Below are 20,793 nucleotides of genomic sequence, written 5' to 3'. Positions count from 1 at the left end.
AACACAGACCAGAACATGCTACTGTCCTCCAAAAAGCTTGATTTCTGCATAAAATAATGAAGAGTTAACTGTGGGATATGGAGAGAAAAAGGCAAACTTTTTCTGTAAAGAAGAAAAAAAAATTGGACTGCTTCCTGGTTAAATCTTCATTTCTCTGTGCAATCACTCCAAATAACCTCTGTACAATTCTATTCAGAAATGGTGGAAAAAGTAAGAAAAAAGAGGAACCTTTCTTCACACAAACGCAGTAAAATTTTGTGGGAAAGCAGCAATTTTTGAAACAAAGTTAAGCTAACCATAGCTCCTCATGGCTCTACAATGCTGGAATCAAAAGGTGGTTAATGACTTGGCAAGCTCGCTCAGACAAAGAAATTATTACTAAAAGGCAGATATGTGCTGCCTGGGTTTTGAAAAGGAAAGATTTGTCCATTAACTAGTAGCACGGAGAAATAAAGCACAGAAATCCTTTCAAAGAAAGAAAGGGGAGCTCACCTAGGACCACATAGTTTTTCTAACAAATCATTATCCGTTTTGGAGTTGGAACAAAATAAAACGTAAAGATAATGAAAAGCAGTTAGCAAATGCACAGACCTTTGAAAGGTAACAAATACCAGGTTCGTTAAGGCATGCAAAGTTCTGTCATGCTCCTAATGAGAAAAAGATTCAATGGGAAGAGCACAGCACACAGACAATGTGAAGTTAAGCAGAGCTGAGACACAGGCTAAGGCTTTACAGTTGTGGCAGTGCTTGTTCCCCCAGGCCAGGCGAGCGCCCATCCGTGCGTCCTGCCCCACCGCTGTGCCGAGCTGCACAGCTCCTCGTGCTGCAGAGCAATGCATGCGACCAGGGAACCAACCCCACTGCTAACATCCTTTAAACGACATTTAGTTATTTTTGCAGGAGGCAGGAGTGAGTGGCTGGGGAAAGGGATAACGCAACTCCTCTTATCAGCTTTGCTCCCAGAAGAAATATTTGCGGAAGAGAACAAGGGACTTTCCAGTACACACAGAGATTGGGAAATGGCAGAAAAATACACTGGTCCTAAACGATCTTCAGCTTTGTTGCTGTTGCAGCAGCGGATAAGAACCACTCTTCGGATGGGGCAGAAACTTTCTCCCTAGACACAGTCTGTCTGAGAGGACAGTGTTAAGCACCCTGCGGGCTGGACTGACTCACAGCAGCACACACCCGTCTGCATCTCAGACTTCCCTCTGCTGCTGCTCAGCCCTGCTACTCTTGGCAGCGGGTTGCACTTCAGAGGCGGCCAAACCAGGCTGAAGCAATCGGTTCTACTGCTTGAGAATACGAGGACTAAATAACATCAGTCTGCAATGGGGAGGGACACAAGAACGAGGTGGCTTGTGAAAACTTCCATGAAAACAAGGGCATTTAAGGCACATGTGGCAATCAGGAAGAGGTGACATATTTAACTCAATTTCAAGGTTAATTATACCAAGCAGAGCTCCTTACTGCTGTGGTTCACGTCTGATTTAATCCAGCTCTGAAGCAGCCCAGATTGTGCTTCAATTAACTCATTTTCTTTTTGCAGATCAAGGATGTGAAGCTCAGAAAACTGAGCTGAAATCTGGCTAGGAATCTCTGCGTCCCCTCCCAAAGGCACAGATTCCCTTGGCACACCGACAGCAGAGAAAGCTGAGAACAAATCAGGTGATTATTTCAGTTTCTGTCAGCTTGGGGCTATAAGAAGTCCCATTTCTCAGGAATAGTATGTCCATTCTGCTATGAATTCTAATGCAAAAGAAAAAAGTCCAACATCCTCTACACGGAAGGGGCAGATGGGAATAATTTATGGTCTCTTTTGACCTGATGGTCTGTAGCTTTTTGTAATAGAGCAAGAATTTTACTTGCAGACTTCCTGGGGAGAAAACAGTAAATGAGGTTTTTAATACTGTGTGCCTGGGGAACACACAACAACACCCACCCCTCTTCCCAGCCTCGTCCCCAGCCCACAGCAGTACCTTTTGGACCATCGATAGCACATCCTTCCTTGGCCGCAGCAGTTCAGGCCAGGTATTCTGTGGCCCCCGGACCGTTTCATGATCAAGCCTTCTCTGAAACAAAGAGAAATCTGGTAAAGACGGGGTGAAATGGTTCGTGTGGCCGTACGGCTACTGCCTGCGCTGGGATGGCTCCCTGGGGACAGAGCACATCCATAGTTGAGGCTGTTCACAGGGTCTCTCTGACCTCTGCCAACAGGTCGCTTCTCCAGCCCTAGGACACTGCTTCCCCCACGAAACCAGCCTCCCAGTCGCAGCACCCCAATCCTCGTTCTCACCCCTACACCACCAGTCACCACCCTCCAGCTGGGCCACAGCAACGCTCTGTGGGGCTGCCTTAAAAAACCAGATCACTGACCTGAGCAGGGTTAAAAATACCCCCCTCCCCTCCCCCACTAAGGTAAATCATGCAAGTTTTAAAAAATGCAGGGGCCTCACTTTATAGCACAGCTATGCAAACAAGCAGGTCAACATAACTGAGACCAGTTGTGCGAAGGGGAAGGAGAGAAACCCTTGACCTAGGTAGTGAGCTGAAGTCTCTATCTTGCAAAACTACAGGCCGTTCTCCCATACCTCTTGCTTTTTGCCCCCTTCCTTCTCCCAAGAAATACCTGGTCTTAATATAACCTTTGAGCGATTCCAGCCATGAAAACAAACACATAAAAAGCAAAGCAGTGAGATTTTACTGACACTGTTGGCCACAGAGAGCATAAGGGAAAAGCTCTGCTTGCGATTCAGCTGGGAAAGGCTGTGCCTGGCAGAGCATTCGATGGGGCTAGGACACCTTTGGAGCAATATCTAGTAGGTAAACAAGGAAGGAGCGGTATCAGAGAGAGGTTATGGCACGGAGCTGGCTGCTGAGCCTTTGCCTGCAAGCACAGCTGCAATCAGCTCCCCCTGCCCCAGGGCTGAACAACATGGAGAGGCTGGGCAAAAGGGAAAGGTATTCACATCTCTGCATTCAGTGCACTGAAATTATCATGAGACACCCCTGTGGCTACAACCTTGCCACTGCTCCAACTGTGACCCCAAGGCGCCTCCAAACGCGTTAGGACAAAAATCACACACTGCCCCAGCTCCCACAGACCAAATTTATCCTTCATGCAGCTCCATGGTGCCAGCAAAGGATTAACTCCATGATGAATTTGGTCTTGTGAAAGCTCTGCCTTTCATGCTCATGACTACTTCCCAAAGTTGTAGCACTTGTATCTACACATTAATACATTTTGATATCAGGGTGAGAACATATACCCTAGTCAATTACTAGTAAGAAAGGAAAAGCTATCAGTTTGAACAATATTTACTTACAAAACCATGTTCTTGGTTAACCTTAACTCACAAGGAAACAAATTACAACTTACATGCCCTTTGGTCCTAGGTCATGGATGAACGACAGCTGACTTACTCCAATGAATTCCATCTGGGTGGGGGGGAGGGGGAAAAAGAAACCACATAAGGATTTCTCCCATCTTTCATACTTAGAAATTCACAAAATACTTTGCTTCATGAAAGTGGCACACCACAAAGACACAGAAGTCTCAGCAGAAGTTATCCAGTAAAGCTGAAGCCTCTATAATAAGAAAAATATGTATATGCTTTGGGGAAGGCATTCAAGACAACCGGGACAATCAAGATCAAACGTGCAGTAAGGACCCATTGGTATCTTCCTTCTTGGGTCACTGGCTCAAACTAGGAATCAGAATTTACATCGCTTAGTGATCTATATGAACTTAGCTGGCTGCCTGAATCTGCTTTTTCCTCCAGGCATTATTGAACCTCTCATGGAGCTGGAAGTCTGGGTGAAAGTGCTAACGGCTCATTAAAAGTAGATGTACCTCCTACACTGTCAAGCTGACACATTCCCTGCTTCCTTCCATGCCCAAACAACCAGCCACCACTGCTGCAGGCGTCCTTCTACAGCGAGCCCTGGAGCACTGCATCTCCTTCCAAGTCTCCTGCCCCCAAGGGACACCACAGATACCTTCTATATGGAGGTACTCAGGTACTACAACGCAGCCACCATCTGGCACTCTGAACCAAAAAACTACTGCAAAGTCGCAACGTCACATTGGGCAGGAGGAGAGCAAGGCTGACCACTAGGGACAGAGCGGGTCCAACACAGAGCGTGCTCATCATGACTTCCACGTGTCTGCATCAGGCAGCATGAGAGAGTGCCCCGGATGCAGCCATAGGACAGGCACACCTTGATGAACCCACCTACGGTACACAGGTTTAATCAATAAATCTCCAAGTAAGTAGACTCCTTACAGTTTCACTTATCAGTAGAGATTACAGAGGAATCTAAAGATAAGCAAAGTCAGCGACAAGGCACAACATAATTGCATTTGAATCTAAAAATAAGATGCCATGCAATTTTGACCAAGCAGGCTTTTCTTGGCACAACGGGACGTTCCTGATAGTCCGCTGCTTATTAGTCTTGGGCCCAGCTGGCCGAGAGAAATGCCTTCCCTACATGTCCTGCCAGAGACACGAGTTGAAACAAGAGCAGCCCACCAGAAGGCAGTGCTGAAGAGGAGGCTGACTCATGTGGCAAAGGGTTGCCTGCACTCAGGCACTGTTTGTTTAACTTACTATCACATAAAAATGCCACAGTACGAACATACTCCAGAGGGGACAGGGTGAGCACAGGCAGGCATTTTCCTTTTTGATCAAGCTACAGGCAGGAAAGCTAAAGTGAACCGTCCAATTAAGTAATTTTCCAGCCATGGATGCCAGGACTGAAGTCCAGGACTCGATCCACCTTCGTGATGGTAACTGAGCTCCTCGAGGAACGGGCCAGAGCAGCAGGCTCCTTGGTGAGGCTTTTGTCCGTACCGGCCCCGGGGGCTCAGCCCAGGCACCAAGCCCCACAGGCTCTTCAATGCCAACAGCCTCTTCTATCCCAAGGAAGGCTTTTCTTCTCAAGTGACTGCTCTCACCTGCTTTTTGACAAACCAAACTCAAAGGCATCTTTGGCAAATCCCAATTTTGCTTGGGAATTACAGAGGTGGACCCACAGCCTCAGAGAGATTTTCAACAACTAAAAATAAAAAAAGAATATAGGCAATTCTGAGACAGCAACCCTGCAGTTACCGTGAGGCTGGCTCAGGCTTCCTTCCCAAGGCATAGCATTCTTCCTCTGTTTCTGCAAGGGAAAAAAGATCCTTCTTTCTCCTCATGCCCTGCTAGTTCTGGGACCTTCTCAAACTTCTCACCACATCAATAAAGTCACAGAGAAGAACAAAGGATCTGTTGTTTTCCTGCAAGTAGCTCAAGGATATGAAGTAACCTCTATTTAGTAGAAACGAATTTATGCCCTCGTTCTTTGGCAATTTCAGCATGCTTTCAGAAATTGGCTAGAACAAATTATTTCATACTAACTGTCTTGCTATCACCATTCCTCACTACGTGTTCTGGAAAAGCACCAGTCCTGACCTACAAATGTTTCATCTGTTTCTGCAGATGACACTCAGAATCAGATAGGGAGTATAAGAAAATCCAGTGTACCATGTAAGCTCTTAACAGAGATCCTAAGTGAAATTTCTGGCCAGTTCTTTGTCTGGATTTTATTTCCATTTCTTCAGAAAATGGCTGGCATTCCCCTTCAGAGAAAAATCAGAAAATTGGACATACCTCTCACACTGGGCAAAAAAACAAAACAAAACAAAAACCAATAAAACAAAAAAAACCCAGTGCACACAAACGTCAAAAACCTTTGAAAACGTTTGCTGTGAACAGAAACAGAGCAGCAATTTGAGGAGCACTGCACGCAGAGAAATAACTGCCTCTGAAGAAGAAGAAAATCCAGAAGGGGAAAGGGAGAATTACTCACAGAAACAGAACTACTACTGCATTAGAAAAAAGAAAAGTTGTCTGGCAGTACAGTAACCTGTTCTTCAGCCAATGAGTCTTTAAAATGCCAACTACGGTGACAGACACTATCCAACACACGTCCTATCTACTGAGTTGACCGAGAGAAGCCAGTTAGGCATGCTATTCCAGGCTCCTCTTACGTCCAGAGCCTTGGCGGTGGGCACAGCTCCTGGGTATTCCCACCTCCCACATCACGTGCTTCTGTGGCTCTACTGCAAAAGAAAAGAACCTTGCTTCTGTGCTTCTGTTCACTCATGCAAATGATCACTCATACTTCAAGGAGATTATTTATATGCAAAGCAGTAAGCATGTTCGGGGTTTGGTTTGTAACAAGTTCTATCAGTTACAAGGAAAATTCCTCAGTGCGATGGCAAATACTTGATTAGGTGATTTATTATTATTATTACCGCATTAGCCATTTTTACTGTTACAGTGCCTGTCATCTGAGGTGCTTACAACTCACAGAAAATCTGAGAGAGGAATGCAGAATAGCGATGCACTTTCATCTCTTTCACATCTGAATTCTTATGCTGCCCAGCTGCCTCCCTGGTGAGCAGGCATCCCACTCTGGTTTCAAAGTGAGCTGCAGCAGAATATTTCGAGTATGAGATATGGGACTAGCGAATGCAGTTTCAATGACATTGTTGTAGCAATAAAAAAAAAAGATAGACATGAATGATCAGCTGAAGAAAGATAAGCTGTGAGAGGTGGAGAACCAGCTGCAAGGTGGATGAGCTGCAATTTTAAGCCATCATATTCTGCCAGCAATGTCAAGCATGCATGATTTATTTAAGCAAAATTCTCATAAAGCAGCTGCATTTCAGGGGAAAAAAGAAAAAAAAAAAGCAGCTCCACACTTTTTTTTTTTTGCTTCTGTTCTTACTTTGAACTCAATAGTTAAAAACCAAAAAACAAACATACAAAAAAATCCCATCTTGCTTGGGCAAGCACTTGAATAGCAGCTGTGGTCAGGAATAAAATAAAACTGCATCACCGTTCAGAATATTGTTCAGTGACAAGTTGTCAGCTATTTCTTACAAATGAAAGTGGCTATACTAAACCCAAATTTATAAGTGTTCAGTGTGCTTGAGTTAAAATCCGATAATCAAAAATATGGAACAGTTGGGTGGGGGCCTCTGCAATGGTCTGCAGATCCAACTGCAGCATCACAAGCAAAACAGCAGCTACGTGTATGTATCCGAGTATTTCTTGCATTGTCGTGCTTTTACTTAAGATGCAGTTTTTGGATTCCTTTAGTAAAGCTCATACAAAGTGTTATAAAGGTACACATACTGCACTCCAACCAGAACCTATTTTTGATTTTGCTTAGGCATCTTTCAGCTACTGCAGCTCATACACAAACCGATGCAAAGGCACAATTAATACAGTACTTGTACTGAATTCAATCAAGCCCGTGGGCATGGTTTCCTAATGTATTTGGACTATACTCCTCCAATTTCCAATTCCCAGAAGTAAGTGTGGACAATTAACACATTTAGATTCCCACAACATTCATTTGAATGGTAATTGTCTTGAATCACTTTAGCACAAAAGTACTATAAACATGGTTTGGACTAGAAGATGTGAGATTTAATCACAATTCACATAGCCAGAAGGGAGGAAAAAAAAAAAAAAAAAAGACAGGTTATAAAGTCTAGGTTCTGATAACAAAAATATAACGCATCTATAATCCCATTTTGTGAACTCTGTATGAAATAATATGTAATAATAATATTCATAATAATATGAATGATGACAAATTAAGGGAAACATGAGTAGTAAATGTTACCATTCACAGCTAACCAGTCAAAGCAGAGGATACTTGTTACATCCTTAGAGGATGACGCTTAGGTACGCTCTATTTTCACAGTCTGCAGGAGAGTCATCTAGACAGGCTAGATGTATAATCTCTGAAATGCTACATAGCTATCTAAATGCTACACAGCTACCTTAACTGATTCGTAACCCACGAAGGATTTCAGGTCTGCAGAACAGCTACAAGCTAGACTCACAGGCCAAAACTCTTCCAGAGTATGTCATGTCTTTGAAGAGACAGTATATAACGTCATGATCCCCTCCTAACTGAAAAAAAAAATTAACTAATCACAAATACAAAATAAAAGAAGTAAAGACAGAATTAAATATCACGGGTCAACTTTAAAAATGTCCCTGAAGGACAAAGAGTTATACATCAGGTGGGTCAGCTTGCCATAGTAGCTCCGTTGGGGTACATGTCTGAATTTCCAAAGAATTTAGGGTTTAACAAAAATCTCGGCGCATGGATTTGATGAGAGAAACAGGCAGGAGTCAAAACGGGCTCCAAGATTAAAACAGTTAAAGCATTCGTCAGCACTCAGGCAACAGACTTCCCACCACAAGAGCAGCAACATGCTCATTTTCATCTAAGGAGAACCAATACGGTTCCAAGGGAAAAGCCAGAAATCTTCAATTCACCAATTTAGCCTACAGTCTGAGAATGTGGTCCCTCCTTCCCCCCCCGAAAGGAAATATTTTGCTCCCTGTACTTTCTTTCAGAATCAACTGCAGGACCAGCTGCACTTGGCAGTACAGCTGACATTAGCAGCAAAGTTCTCACTAAACACATCGCTATGGCCAACTCGAAGACAACAATACATGCAGAATTTATGTGCAACGTGACATCTGGCTCTGAGGGCCGGGGACAGAAGGGCAATTGAGCGCAGGGGAGGCGAGAGGCCCACAGCTGCTCTGGAGCCAGGGCCCAGAGAACGCAGGTTTGCTTGTCGCCCCCGATGGCCAGCGGTCTGCTTCCAACCATAACCCAAAGATCGATGATGTTTTTGATATTAGCAGAAGTTGCCAGAAAAATCTGAAAAAGCAATGCCTGCCTCAAAGTGACAAGATGGATCCACACTGTAAATTGAATCTCTCCTGTTTTGCATGTGCTGCTGATCAAAATTGCCAAGTTATCGCTATCTTGCCTTAAGAACAAAAGATGATTATTTTGCACACGCAGATTAACACAGCTCTTGACTGTATTGTACTAAAAGTCAGAAGAGCTGCTTTGTAGCCAGTCCCCAAAAGAACCACTCTTAAGAAAAAACAGTTCCTCTCAGTCTGAGTCTGAAGGCTTTTTCTTTGCAGCATAAAGCACATTGGCCAATACTGGGTGCGCACATTACCCCATTTAATTAACAATGCTCAACACTCTGAGCTTTAAAACAAGAGTACACACAGAACTTGAGCATAACATCCAGCTAAAAGCTGTCCAAGGTCTCTGCACAACAGAAGTCTTGCATAAGGCTTAAAGCACAGAATTTCTACCAAAAAAAAAAAAAATCCAAAGAACTGGCTGCTTTAGCTATCCTAACTATACTCCATATTTCTGACTTGTTTTTAAACAGAGTGTTTCCAGCTATCACTTCTGGCTCAGAAGCTTCACTAAGTTCTGCAGCTATCCAAGGTACACATCAGTTTCTGCTGATGATATAAAAAAAAGACAAGTAATACAGTCATTATGTAGCCAAGGAAAGGGGAAATAAGTTACCATCCCAGGGAAACGTTACAGCTTCAGTTAACAGGTGGACTATTGAAGAAACATTCAAGGATGGCTTTCAAAATAAATATTTTTGCTTAAAATAGGCCAGAAGTTGGATTTGACACCTCTTCACCTCAAAAAGACTATACGCTTAGGAGAACAAACCAATTACTTTCACTCTTTGGAAATGATAAGATACCCACAAAGGTAAGAAGATACCATTCACACAAACTCAGTATCAGTTACGTTCAGTGAAATCAGATTTGCCCCAGGATGACACGGGAATCCCAAACTGAAGGAAAGGTTACATGTATGGTCTGGACTCCAATTATTCTAGTACTTAAAAGATCAACCTATCAATTTAAACAGTACCAGAACCGCACAGATAGCTGTAACATTGCATGTTCAGTCAGCTTTTTTCACTGAAATACTTTGTGCAGGTTTGCATAGTGTTGTAATAGGGACCTCCAAAAGGTTCAAGATGAAGCCAGTCACTCTCTTCCTCTAATTTTAAACCATATTATATCCACGCTGGAGAAATCCATTGAGCCAAAACACTTGCAAAACGTCTGTGAAATGTTTCTGATATGTTAGAGAATAAGCTGCAGGACTTCTTTCAGTCAGTTCAACACTGTAAAGAGAATATTCTTTTGCCATTTAAACCATTCTAATTTGTACTTACTGTTCCATGGTAGTTCCTGTACATTGGCATCTTTAATATCTTTGCCAAGTAGTCTTCCAGCTGTTTCTACAATTAAAACATGGAAAACTTCAGCTGGAATGCATGAATTTTGAAGGAAAAAAAAAAAAAAAACCAACTGTCTAGCATTAGAAGGTTATCAGGAAATCAAACACTTTTCAGCTTGAATGGATAAACATAATAATATGTGCTTACTGAAGATTATTGCTCAATAGCATAAACAGTTGGATTATACATTGCTTACTATTCACAGATTTACGTTTGTGCCTTCCATCAGCTGAGCTGTTGTTTTGCACTGTAATTTTAGAAGTCAATTATCTTGACCGAGTCCAACCTTCAGAGCAACTTTAAATACAAAATCAGGCCCTACTGTTTCTGGCCCACACAGGTTAGCTTTGTGAGAAAACAGCCTCAGACACAACTCAGTCTATCCAACCAGAATGGCAGATTCCCGGGGTGACGTGGGGAGCGCAGTTACTGCACCCCTGTCCTAAAGCCACAGAGAACACACATGCCAGGCGCTGGAGGACCTGCCACCCCTCTTTGAAGGGGGAAAGAAAAGAAACTATTACAGGAAGGAGATTCCTCCTCATCCTCACAGTAACTAGGCAAGGAAGAGATTAAAACTCTTTGGATCTGGGGAACAGGACAGAGTCCTACAGGCTCAGCTCAGGAAAGAAAAAGCAAGGTTTAACCCACAGGGATGGCAAAGAGAAGCCACTTCCATCCCAAAAAGCAATTGGCTGTCACACAAAATGAAGCAAGAAGAAAAACAAATGGAATTGGGACTTCGCTTTTGAGTGTTAGCATCACAACACTTCACCTATCCAGGTGTGTAGCGGTGATTTATATCCCCATGGATAAAAGCAGCGCGCGTGTGTTGGGGGGAGCAGAGCAAGAAAAAGGAAACCAAGGAGAAAAGAATCTAGAAAGCTCTTTTTCCCCCTCTTTTAAACTCTCCTAAAATTCTTGCACAATTGCCAAGCTTTGCTCAGATGGGAAGGTTATCCTGCACTGTACAACTAGGAGACACAACCTTTCAGGACCTGAAATTTCAGCAGAACAAAGGCCAGGAAGGGAGTTAACAACAGTAAAGTCTTTTTCTGGAAATGGCAATCATAGGATCAAAGAACTTTTTTTTTTTTTTTTTTTTTTTTTTTTTTTTTACAGACTCATTTTTGCAAATAGTAAAGCTGCAATGATGAAGTAGGGAGATCCCTACCCTTTTCATACAAGGACCCATCTGTTAACAACTGATACAGTTATATGTAACATGTGTGCCTCATCTAGAATTACTCATTTCAGAATTAAGAGCCTGACTGTCATCTCCTCTTTCAGAGGAGGACAGGACTGAAATCACTCAGATTTTGATGGCCACTGCGCTGCCTCCATCACGCAACTCGACTCTGTGAACTATATCTTCTAAGTTTAAACTAGAGCAGGTGGGAGCAGAGAAACTGCCCTTCTGTGCATCTTTGCTTTCCTCAACTGCAGGGGGAGTCTTTGCCCATATTAACCCTGGGAGCAGTGTCTTCCTCTTTGCATGCAGCAGAACTTGGCTTCAGACCTGGACTTTCAGAGTCCTTAAGTTTGTCCAGCAAAAGAATTTAATGGTAATAAAGCAAGGACTTTGACAGAGGGAGGCTTTGCAAACAACTTGCCCAGTAACTGAAAGTCAGAAACCCCCCAGCACCATCTCTCTAATCCCTGCATGCTCCGAGCAGCACACTGGACGCTTACCCTCCTGCTAGAGAAGTGCTCTTCTCGGACTGTACTCTCTGAGGTATGCGGCAGACTTGGCATCTGCCTCGGCTCTCCCCTTTTGATAGATTGTCTTCTCACTGTGTGACTGGAAGAAAAAACAAAACCAAAAGCCAAGTCTAACCACTGAGAGTGAGTACATTCCTTGATATGCAGCTCCTTGCATTTGATCTTTTATTTTTTTCCATCCAAACTCCTAAAAACTAAAAGAGATGAGCGGGCAGGAAGCGTTAAGAAATCAGTCTTCCAACTGGCTTACAAACAAAAACACAATGCACAAGAATCAGAGGATAGGGGTCCCCTTTCGCCCTTTTAAGAAAAGGGGAATCTAAGCCCTATTCTTAGAACATTATGCTCCACTAGTTCTTAACCCTTCATAATTTTACCTTTCTCTATGTTCTCTCCCTACATTTCCCCCAGCAAGAGTGGGAGTCTCCCCAGGCCTCTTTCCACATGTGATCGCTTCCCACAGCCCCCCCCCCCCCCCCCTTACACTTCAAACCATCCCAGAGCATCAAGGCCAGCTGCACACCAAAGAGGTCTGCCTCTCCCACACCTGGCCCATCCTGGCAGAAAGCCACGTTACGCTAACAATTTGTGTTAGTGATGGCACAACTCCTCCCTGATTTCAAGAAAAATTCTGCTCAAAAGCTGATGAACCAGGGACCCTAAATACTTTCTGAGTCAGCAGAGAGATTCTTGGACTATTTAGATTATAGCTGTTATAGCAGTCTCTACAGAGACTGAAATAAATTATTCTCCTTTATGCTCCTCCATTCGCCTCATATTTACATGAGAATAAATAGGTTCAGTGGAGCTACACCAGATACTATTAAAAGAAAAAGTCGCATCTTTCCAAAAGGCATCCCAGCTGCAAGGCTGCATACGTACCTCCGCGTAGGGATCGGGATTCGTACAAAGGCCTTGTACCTCAGCAATTCCCTGTGAAATTCCTGAAAATGCTTGAACTTCCTTTTCACTTGCCATGTGAATTCTCCATGTGTTAACTCAATAGTGTAAACATTTGGAATTGGTACCTGCACAAAAAGAGTAACACGAGCGTTCCAGCTTTGAAATAAGCAATTTTCCAGCAGCAGCTCATCTAAAGAGTCCTTGTTATATTTTAGTTATGGATCACTATTCTTTCAATTTCTTGTTCTATTTCATTAAATTTTTAAAAGGACAGGAAACAGTCTCTCAGTGCTTTTCTGAGACACAGGCATTCTTACTTCCTGAACTCATGAACAGACATGCACAAAATTAACACACAAATAGCACTTTTAGTATAGTTCTATGGACGTTAAATGAGATTTCTTTGAGGGTAGGTTCTGACCTTCTTTGTTGAAGTAAAACGTTCAACTTCCAAAACACGCACTCTGATAGGACAGCCCTTGAGATACGCCTGTATATCCGGCTCTTTGAATCCACGTGTGTGATAAATTGCAGAGAATGGAATGATCACTAAAAAGATCATAAAATCCCAGTTAGCTTAATAGCATTTTAAAAATCAGTGAAGGCAAAAAAGCCAGAAGAGAGTGGAATACTCTAACACAGTTTAGAGCATTCTGCAATTTATTTTTACTAAAACATACCAGGTTTTATTTAAACCTGCATAAGGGAGCTTAAAGACATTTTTACAGAGGTGATTCGACTCGAAGAATTCAAGCACAAAGAATAGCACCTCCTGGTCCTAAAATAAGGTCAATGACTGGGCAGAAACCATTGAGGTTTTACTATATCTTTCAACAGGAGAAAAATCACGCACCAGACCAACAGTCTCCGCCTCAACACAGATGTATAAAGGAAGTGTTGAAGCACAGTCCCTCAGAACGGCAAGAGAAAGGCACCACGTTGCCAGCAAGGCAGAGGGGGTTAAGCCTCCCTCCTCTTTAGCCTGCTGGGACTTTCGGACCACTAACACCCCAGTCCAGCTCGGATGTGGTGGCACATCCGGGAGCCCAATGTCCCTCCTGTGCAGGCACTGTGCAGAGAGGCCATGCGTGCCAGCACAGCACAGCAACCCTGCCTGCATGGGAAAACGTGCCTGCGCTTGCCTGCATCCAGCTGGCTGCTGCCCTGCTGTGCCTCCGCAGAGCAAAACCCACAGGATTTTGGCTGGTACATTTTCAGAACTTGTTCAGTCATAGACCTCTGCAGCTTACAGATTTAGGTCTCTTACGCAGTAGTGGAAATTCAAGAGAAGGGGTGATGGCATGTTTTTTTTCAGAATTTTTAAAAAGGCCCTGAAAATGACATGTGGTAGAAATATTGTGTAATTTTGGGGGGGGGGGGGGGGGGGGGGGGGAGAAAAGAAACAAGAAACAGAAAAACAGACTATTAAGTTTCCAGAAACTAGATAATACAATAGCATAAAGCAGCAGCAATAAATCAGAATTAAAGGCCAAAATGTAAAAGACATCCACCAGACACCTAAGTGAGAAAATCCGTGGATACTGCTCCACTGATCATCTTAGATTGCTTAGTAACAGAGTCTCCTTGGAAGCCAGCAAAGTTATTCTATCAACAGCATTACACTGGGTGTTTAAAACTCAGAGTTCAACGCTGCAAGGCTTCAGCAGGGGACCCCAGTCCTTGCAGGGTTCACTTCCTGATCCCACACTCTTTGGAGTGCCCGTGCCCTGGAGAACCGTGCCAGTCTCACCAGTGTTATGGGCCATCACACACCCCCCTTCACCCAGACTGCTGGACAACCATCACACAAAGCCTTGTCTTCACCTTGGAGGGGCTCTGTTACTAAAGCTAAGTGGGATGTACGGTGAAGACACCGGGGTGTTAACTCACCGGCAGTTTTTGGATCACTTAGCACCTCCGAATCCACTTCTTCCCCCTCGAAGTGGAGCTCCCTCGTGTCCAGGCTCTCTATTATATTGCTCATGTCTGCAGCAACCCTCTTCAGCGTCGATGTATCTACATGCCTTTCATTTCTCAGTGACATCTCAAAGACCAGCACTCTAAAACCACGGGGGGCTGTTGAAGAGGAAGGAATAGGACCGTTATTACTATTTCTATAGTATCTTAGATTGAAGGGCTGGCAGAGTGTAGGGAATCTACCAGCAGCATGGGGACCAGCCTTCCCTCCAAGCTCTCATTCAGCTGAGCTATCCCCATCCTACACATCCATTAGGAGATACTTAGCCCTGTGGCTGTACTAAATCATTGCCCAGAGCAAGAAGGGAACAACCAAAAGGTAAAGGCAACCTCTGGCTACAACACAAAAACTTTCTCTGATTCAAGTGACCACAGGACTCATATACTCTGGTACTAATTTAAATGGAAAATACCTAACATTTCATGTTTCCGCTACAAGAACCTTCAGCAAGTTTGCTTAGGGCTTAAGAGTACTTTCACATATTGATTTCAAATGGAAAGCAAGCAAACTTCTGCATCAACTTGCCTAGTCATTTCAGCTAGCTCTGTAATAACAATGATGCATAATAAAGATAAAAAGCACAGATCATTTGACTGTCTAGCCAAATTCTAGACCTAATGCACATAAAGCTACGTCTCCAAGTTTAGACTGTAGAAAGGAAAAGCTCCCTCAAAAATCGATAGGCATTTTTAATCAATATTTGCCCTTTTATGATTAAAAGGTTGATACAAAGATTTTGTATTAAGATTTTCTCTATTTTTATTCATCTTAGATGATGGGCCATGGTATCTGCACGTCTTACACTCTCTAATGGCTTTATCCTCTCAGCAAGCTCAAAAGACAGAGCCGTTAGGGCTCCCGTCTGCAGTTTAGAGAGGGGAACTGAGGCATGCAGATGCCGTATGACTTGTTTTCAGTCCCACAGAAAGCCTGGGAACGACACAGACTGGAAGCACAGCTCATGCCAGCTCTCGCCCAGCAAGAGCCCCCTCAAGGAGCATTACCCCACGTATGCAGGGCCTGGGTCCCCGTCAGGGATGATGCCTACCACCCTGCCGGCGCCAGGGGGAATAGGGACCGAGCAAAAGTCAGTTACACAGCAGGGCTTAGAGATATTTGGGCAGTTATAAAGCACGTTCCACCTTTACCACATTGCTAGGAGCCTGAGTCAGGAGAAAAAGGGGGAAGAGGGAGAAGAAAAAAAAAAAAAAAAGAAAAAAAAAGACACAAAATATATCCATTAACAGTGATGCAAGCTTTCACCACTTATGACCGTTTGCAGAATTTCCCCATCCTCCTCCTCAGCCCAGATCTGCAGCCCAGGTAAGAGGCCCCGATGCGCATGAACCACCATATAGCTCCCGTGGGAGCACGGCTCGGCTCACTGCAGGGCTATAGGCCCTGGCTGCTGGTTTCTGAACACAGTCACGCTCCATCGCCTGGGCATCTATGCGGTAAAACACCTCTTCGGTCTTTACACTGCTCTGTAATAACTGTGACAGCTTGACAGCTACACTGAAAAAAATACAGATGCGACAAATTGGCAACCCTTCACCAAAGCCAACGTAAGGAAACCCAAACTCTCACATTGTGTGAAAGAATGATTAAAAAAAAAAAAATCCATCCACAAACAAAATTACAAGAAAAAGTCCCCCAAACTGTATAACATTTCTGATGTTAAATCCTTCAGAGAACACACTGCAATTACTCTTAATGAGCTGCTCCGAAAGAGCTGTAATTTGGAAATAATTCAACGTTTTAATAATTCACGTGTTTAGCTGCTTTTGAAAGAACATTCGTTTTCATCATTTTGTCTTGAAAGTAGCACATAAGTTTATTGCTACAGAAGGCGAATATCGTGCAAGTCTAAAAAACAAAAATCAGCTGCCTTCAAAAAAACCCAAACAACAACAAAAAAACCCAACCCAAACATTTCCACACCAACTTGAGTGAAGAAAAATTGGGCCAAGTTCTTCTCCTATGCCAAAGGAAGCCCAGCATCCACAGGGTTTCATCTGTGGAAGAAGGCCAGCCCTCCTCGAGTGAGAGCGCCGAGGGGGTTAGAGGCCCTGCCACCTCCCGACGGTGGCTGCTAACGTCATGGCAGCATACAACTCTTTAGGGCTGGAAGCGGCAACTGGCGAGCCGGAGGCTCGTTGGACCCGCACGGCATTTCATGCGATCTGTCAGAGCAGCTCAAACACAAACGCGCGTACATGCACCCCACAGACTTCCTTGCTCCCCTAGTGTGCAGTGGGGCAAAAAAAAAAAAAAAAAAAAAAAAAGACACATTTGCACTAACCTTTCCCGGTGGAAATACACTAAAATGTAAAATGATAAAGCCACTAACTTTATCCACTGCTCTGTCAAGTTTGTGGAGCCTCCCTTTAACGCGAGCCCTACATTAGCACTATTCTGTATCTTCTTTACCATGATTAGATAGAAAACCGATCCGCACTGTTAGAAGCTTTAAACTTCACCTATGACCACCAACGCACTGCAGGGAACTCCAAAACGTATCATTACTCCCAGAGCGTAAGGTTCTGCTTTATCTTTTCCCAGCAGTGAAGTCATTTCACCAGCTATAGATCGGCTTCGGATGGCTGATGATTTTCTCCATAGAAGCGGACATATATAAATAACTTTCCAATCAGAGCCATTGGGGAATACAGACCATACCACCAGACTAACGGCAGACTTTCCGAAATAACTGGGGGTCACGGGGAGCGGGAGCGCGCAGTGAACATAATACAGCACTACCCCACTCCAGGCAACAGGTGCTTCGACACCGTGCACGGATGTGACCTTCGGTTACAGCAGTCCTGTTTTATTTCCCCCCTCAGCACTCTGCGCAACAAATTTTTTGTTTGGGGGGGGACATCTGTGCTTGCAGTATTAGAGGCTACTGCAGGAAATAAAGCAGCTATCTTGCTTTATATTTTTTGTTTGTGCTCACATCGGGAAACCAATCGTAGTTTTCTTCAGCCTGAGGAGATGCTCACGCTTCGAGGAAATACAACGCACTTCTCAAAAGAAGAGGTTTGCTTGATCAAAGCCAAGACAGGCCTGAACACACCTTGAATTTGTACTTGGCATGCTGGCAATTGCAACTGATGATGAAAACAAGCAGACAAATACCATCTAGATAACGCTGGAAGAAGCACGCGCAGACAGGAGCCAACGAGGAAAGGATGTCCTCCCTCCTCCTTTGCCCCGCGCGGTGCCAGGTACAACAGGGTTCTACTTGCTTGATCAATTGACATAGTAAGTTAATGGATAAACAATTAACCAGCACATGTAATGATTATTTGCTAAGAACCACAGTAGAGCTGTATAACAGGATTTTTTTTTTTTTTTTAAAGCTAAAGCTCTTTTCACAGCTACAGATACAGACAAGTCCTAGAAGAAAGCCAAGTCCACATGCAGTTGGATCCGAGTCAGTCTCGGCAGCAGGATTCCCCCTATCTAGATTACAGCCAGATTACGAGCTTGAGAGACTAAGGACTGGGCTAAAGCCCTGTGAACTAGGGCATCGGCTGAGCTCCCACCGTTACAGCAGGCTGCTGAAGAGCTGCAAGGCACAGTCAGAGGCCCACTAAGCCTGTGACACAAGCACAGAGGGGTGCAAATCACCTCTCCCGCAGGCCAGCTGGAAAGCGAGGTGGAGAACTGGGCACCACTGAAAGCCAGGCCTCATTAGCACCTCTGCAAATTTTTATCGAGCTCTGCTCAGTAGGAGCTATTTAACTTCTTGCTAGAGCTTGTGATGCTGTCACTTTTTACACTCCTATAAGCAAGCTAAGGAATGCGCCCCGGGTTAATCTGAGCAGGCTGGGCGCAACGCTGCCTGGAAAGAAACATTCTCCAAGAGCAGTTATCCATGTGATTCAATGTCAAAATAGAAGGGCTACAGCCAAGCCTAAACACAGGCCCTGACTATCCAGTGCCACTCACTATTTGCACTAATGACACAAACGATGGACAAGAGAACGTGCTTTTAAAATTTGCTGATAATGCCAGCTTTGGAGGCATCGCAATTACGTGACGGACAGAAAGAGAACTGAAACAGTCCTGGCAATTTGCAGAAACTATCTGGAAAAACGGGATGAAATTCACTCACTGAAGTGCTACACTTCACTATTGGACTGCTGCAACCCAGGACGGAGGAGTTAAAAAACACGCACACACCAAAAACCTAAGGGGAAAAAAGAAACACAACTTTTTAATGACGGAGAGAGCAAGCGTAGCACCGGACTGTTTGAGGTGGGGAGGTTGCAGAGTCTCCAGGGTTTAAAGGTCTGTAAGAACAGGCTGTACCAGCCTCTGTCAGGACTCAGAGTGGGGTAATCGATCTTCCCCGGGCAGAGGAGAAGAAACAACGCCTCAGTTCCCTCCTGAAACGCCCCCAGTACAGCGAGTACACAAAAACGCCTCCTAGGGAACCAGGAGCTGGCCCAATGACACGATGGCACCCAAATATTCAGAGTGAGACTGCTGCTCTGGTATTACCAGGCTCAAATTCTACCAGGGCAAAAGAAACAGAGGAGGGGAGGAAACACAAAAACAAAACAATAAAGCAAAACTGTGGGAAGACTGAACAAATAAGGAAAAAGGGAGATGTCTAAAAACTGAAAAAGAAGGGAAAAAGAAACATACTTAAAAAAAAAAAAAAAAAAGAACACTGCTGACAACGCTTTCTGCCAGCCTAGCAATTAGACGAATTTTCTTCTTCATAACAAACTCTGTCTCCCTTTGCCTGACTGTCACCACAGCGCACAAGGCCCAAACCTTCCCTTACCTACGAGTACAATATACACTGGAAACAGTGACTAGACTGGGAATCAGGATCCCAACTGCAGGAAAAGTGACTATAAAACAAATTAATTATATTAATCCCCAAGCCTTTTTGAATGTGTTGTGAAATCCCAAAGTAAGTACTGCCAATTTTGCACCTTTTCAAGTCTGATAACTTAAAAAAAAAAAGTTAAAAAAAAAATAGCAATTAACAAAAAAGGCTATTACTGAGATGTTCATGAGAATCTCAGCTGCCACTAAAGAAATAACAGTTTAATTCTAATCATTGCATAGGAAAACAAAAGTATGACTTTAAAGGTATGGCCATCAGAAGACTACAAAAACTACATATTTTAATAAATTCGCAGGATTTTGAAATACTTCTGTATTTTGAAGGCATGCAAGTCCTGATTTCAAAATGCATGCACCTGGTAACAGCACAGACTACCTAAAATTTGCTCAGCCCCAGTTTATTCTTTTACACATATCACGTTGGCAGATCTGTAACAAAGTCAGACAATCATTGCTTCTTAATGAAGTTATGATGCTGGCAAGCACCACGTAGAGCTAGGAAAACGAGAAAGCCCACATATGGGAAGGAAGGAACAGAACACCAGGCCAGTAAAACCCAAACATTTCCTACTAACGTCTCCCAGGGTTTGATGCTATGCACAAACTCTCATCTCCACAGAGACAAACATTCCTGTAATTGCCCAAAATTACCCGTTTTTCAGTTCTCATGACATCTCTCTCAGAAAAATGACCTTTTGACAAAGGCTATTAAAAATGACCTCTACTCCCATATTTGGCTTAGCCCTACAGGCACAACGAGCGCCTGGCAGCACTCTGCAAAACAGACTGGGCTCGGGCCTCAAGCTAAAACAGAGTAATGAGGAAGGGGGAGGGGGGAAGACTCGAGCTGTGAATTTCCTTTTTTCTTCCACTCCCGCTGCTAGGAGCCTGGACTCCATAAAGGCCATTGAGAACCAAGATGAGATGCCAAGGAAATCCCATGCACAGTGCTCTCAGCAATTATTTGCCCTGCCTGGTGATGAAGCTGTTCCACATACGTATTTCCCAATTCCACATACTCTAATCCTGGAATCAGCTTTGGACCACTCCTTTATGGAGAGATACCCTCAGCTCACAGGAATCCTTTTTGAAGGGTTATCTGCATCTCACAGCAGGAGCAAGGCTTGTCACCACCCTGGATTTACGCGCTGGCACACCACCACACGGC

General features: G+C 43.9%; 1 protein-coding gene across 6 annotated transcripts in view; it reads right to left on the bottom strand.

Annotated features, from left to right (window-relative positions):
• Positions 1-20,793, bottom strand: part of PLD1 (phospholipase D1) — an 87,840-nt gene that overhangs the window by 44,328 nt on the left and 22,719 nt on the right. For all 6 annotated transcript variants that reach the window (XM_068953785.1, XM_068953784.1, XM_068953783.1 and 3 more), the window contains 7 exons: positions 14,672-14,857; positions 13,203-13,330; positions 12,761-12,906; positions 11,849-11,957; positions 10,091-10,156; positions 3,380-3,438; positions 1,980-2,072 (listed from right to left, as the gene is read on the bottom strand). In XM_068953785.1, the coding sequence (XP_068809886.1) occupies positions 1,980-2,072; positions 3,380-3,438; positions 10,091-10,156; positions 11,849-11,957; positions 12,761-12,906; positions 13,203-13,330; positions 14,672-14,825 (755 nt within the window). In that variant the 5' untranslated portion in view covers positions 14,826-14,857. The remainder of the gene's footprint in view (positions 1-1,979; positions 2,073-3,379; positions 3,439-10,090; positions 10,157-11,848; positions 11,958-12,760; positions 12,907-13,202; positions 13,331-14,671; positions 14,858-20,793) is intronic.

This window comes from Struthio camelus, chromosome 9, assembly GCF_040807025.1.
Source record: "Struthio camelus isolate bStrCam1 chromosome 9, bStrCam1.hap1, whole genome shotgun sequence".
Lineage (NCBI taxonomy): Eukaryota > Metazoa > Chordata > Aves > Struthioniformes > Struthionidae > Struthio > Struthio camelus.
This window is presented reverse-complemented; position numbering and strand designations above follow the sequence as displayed.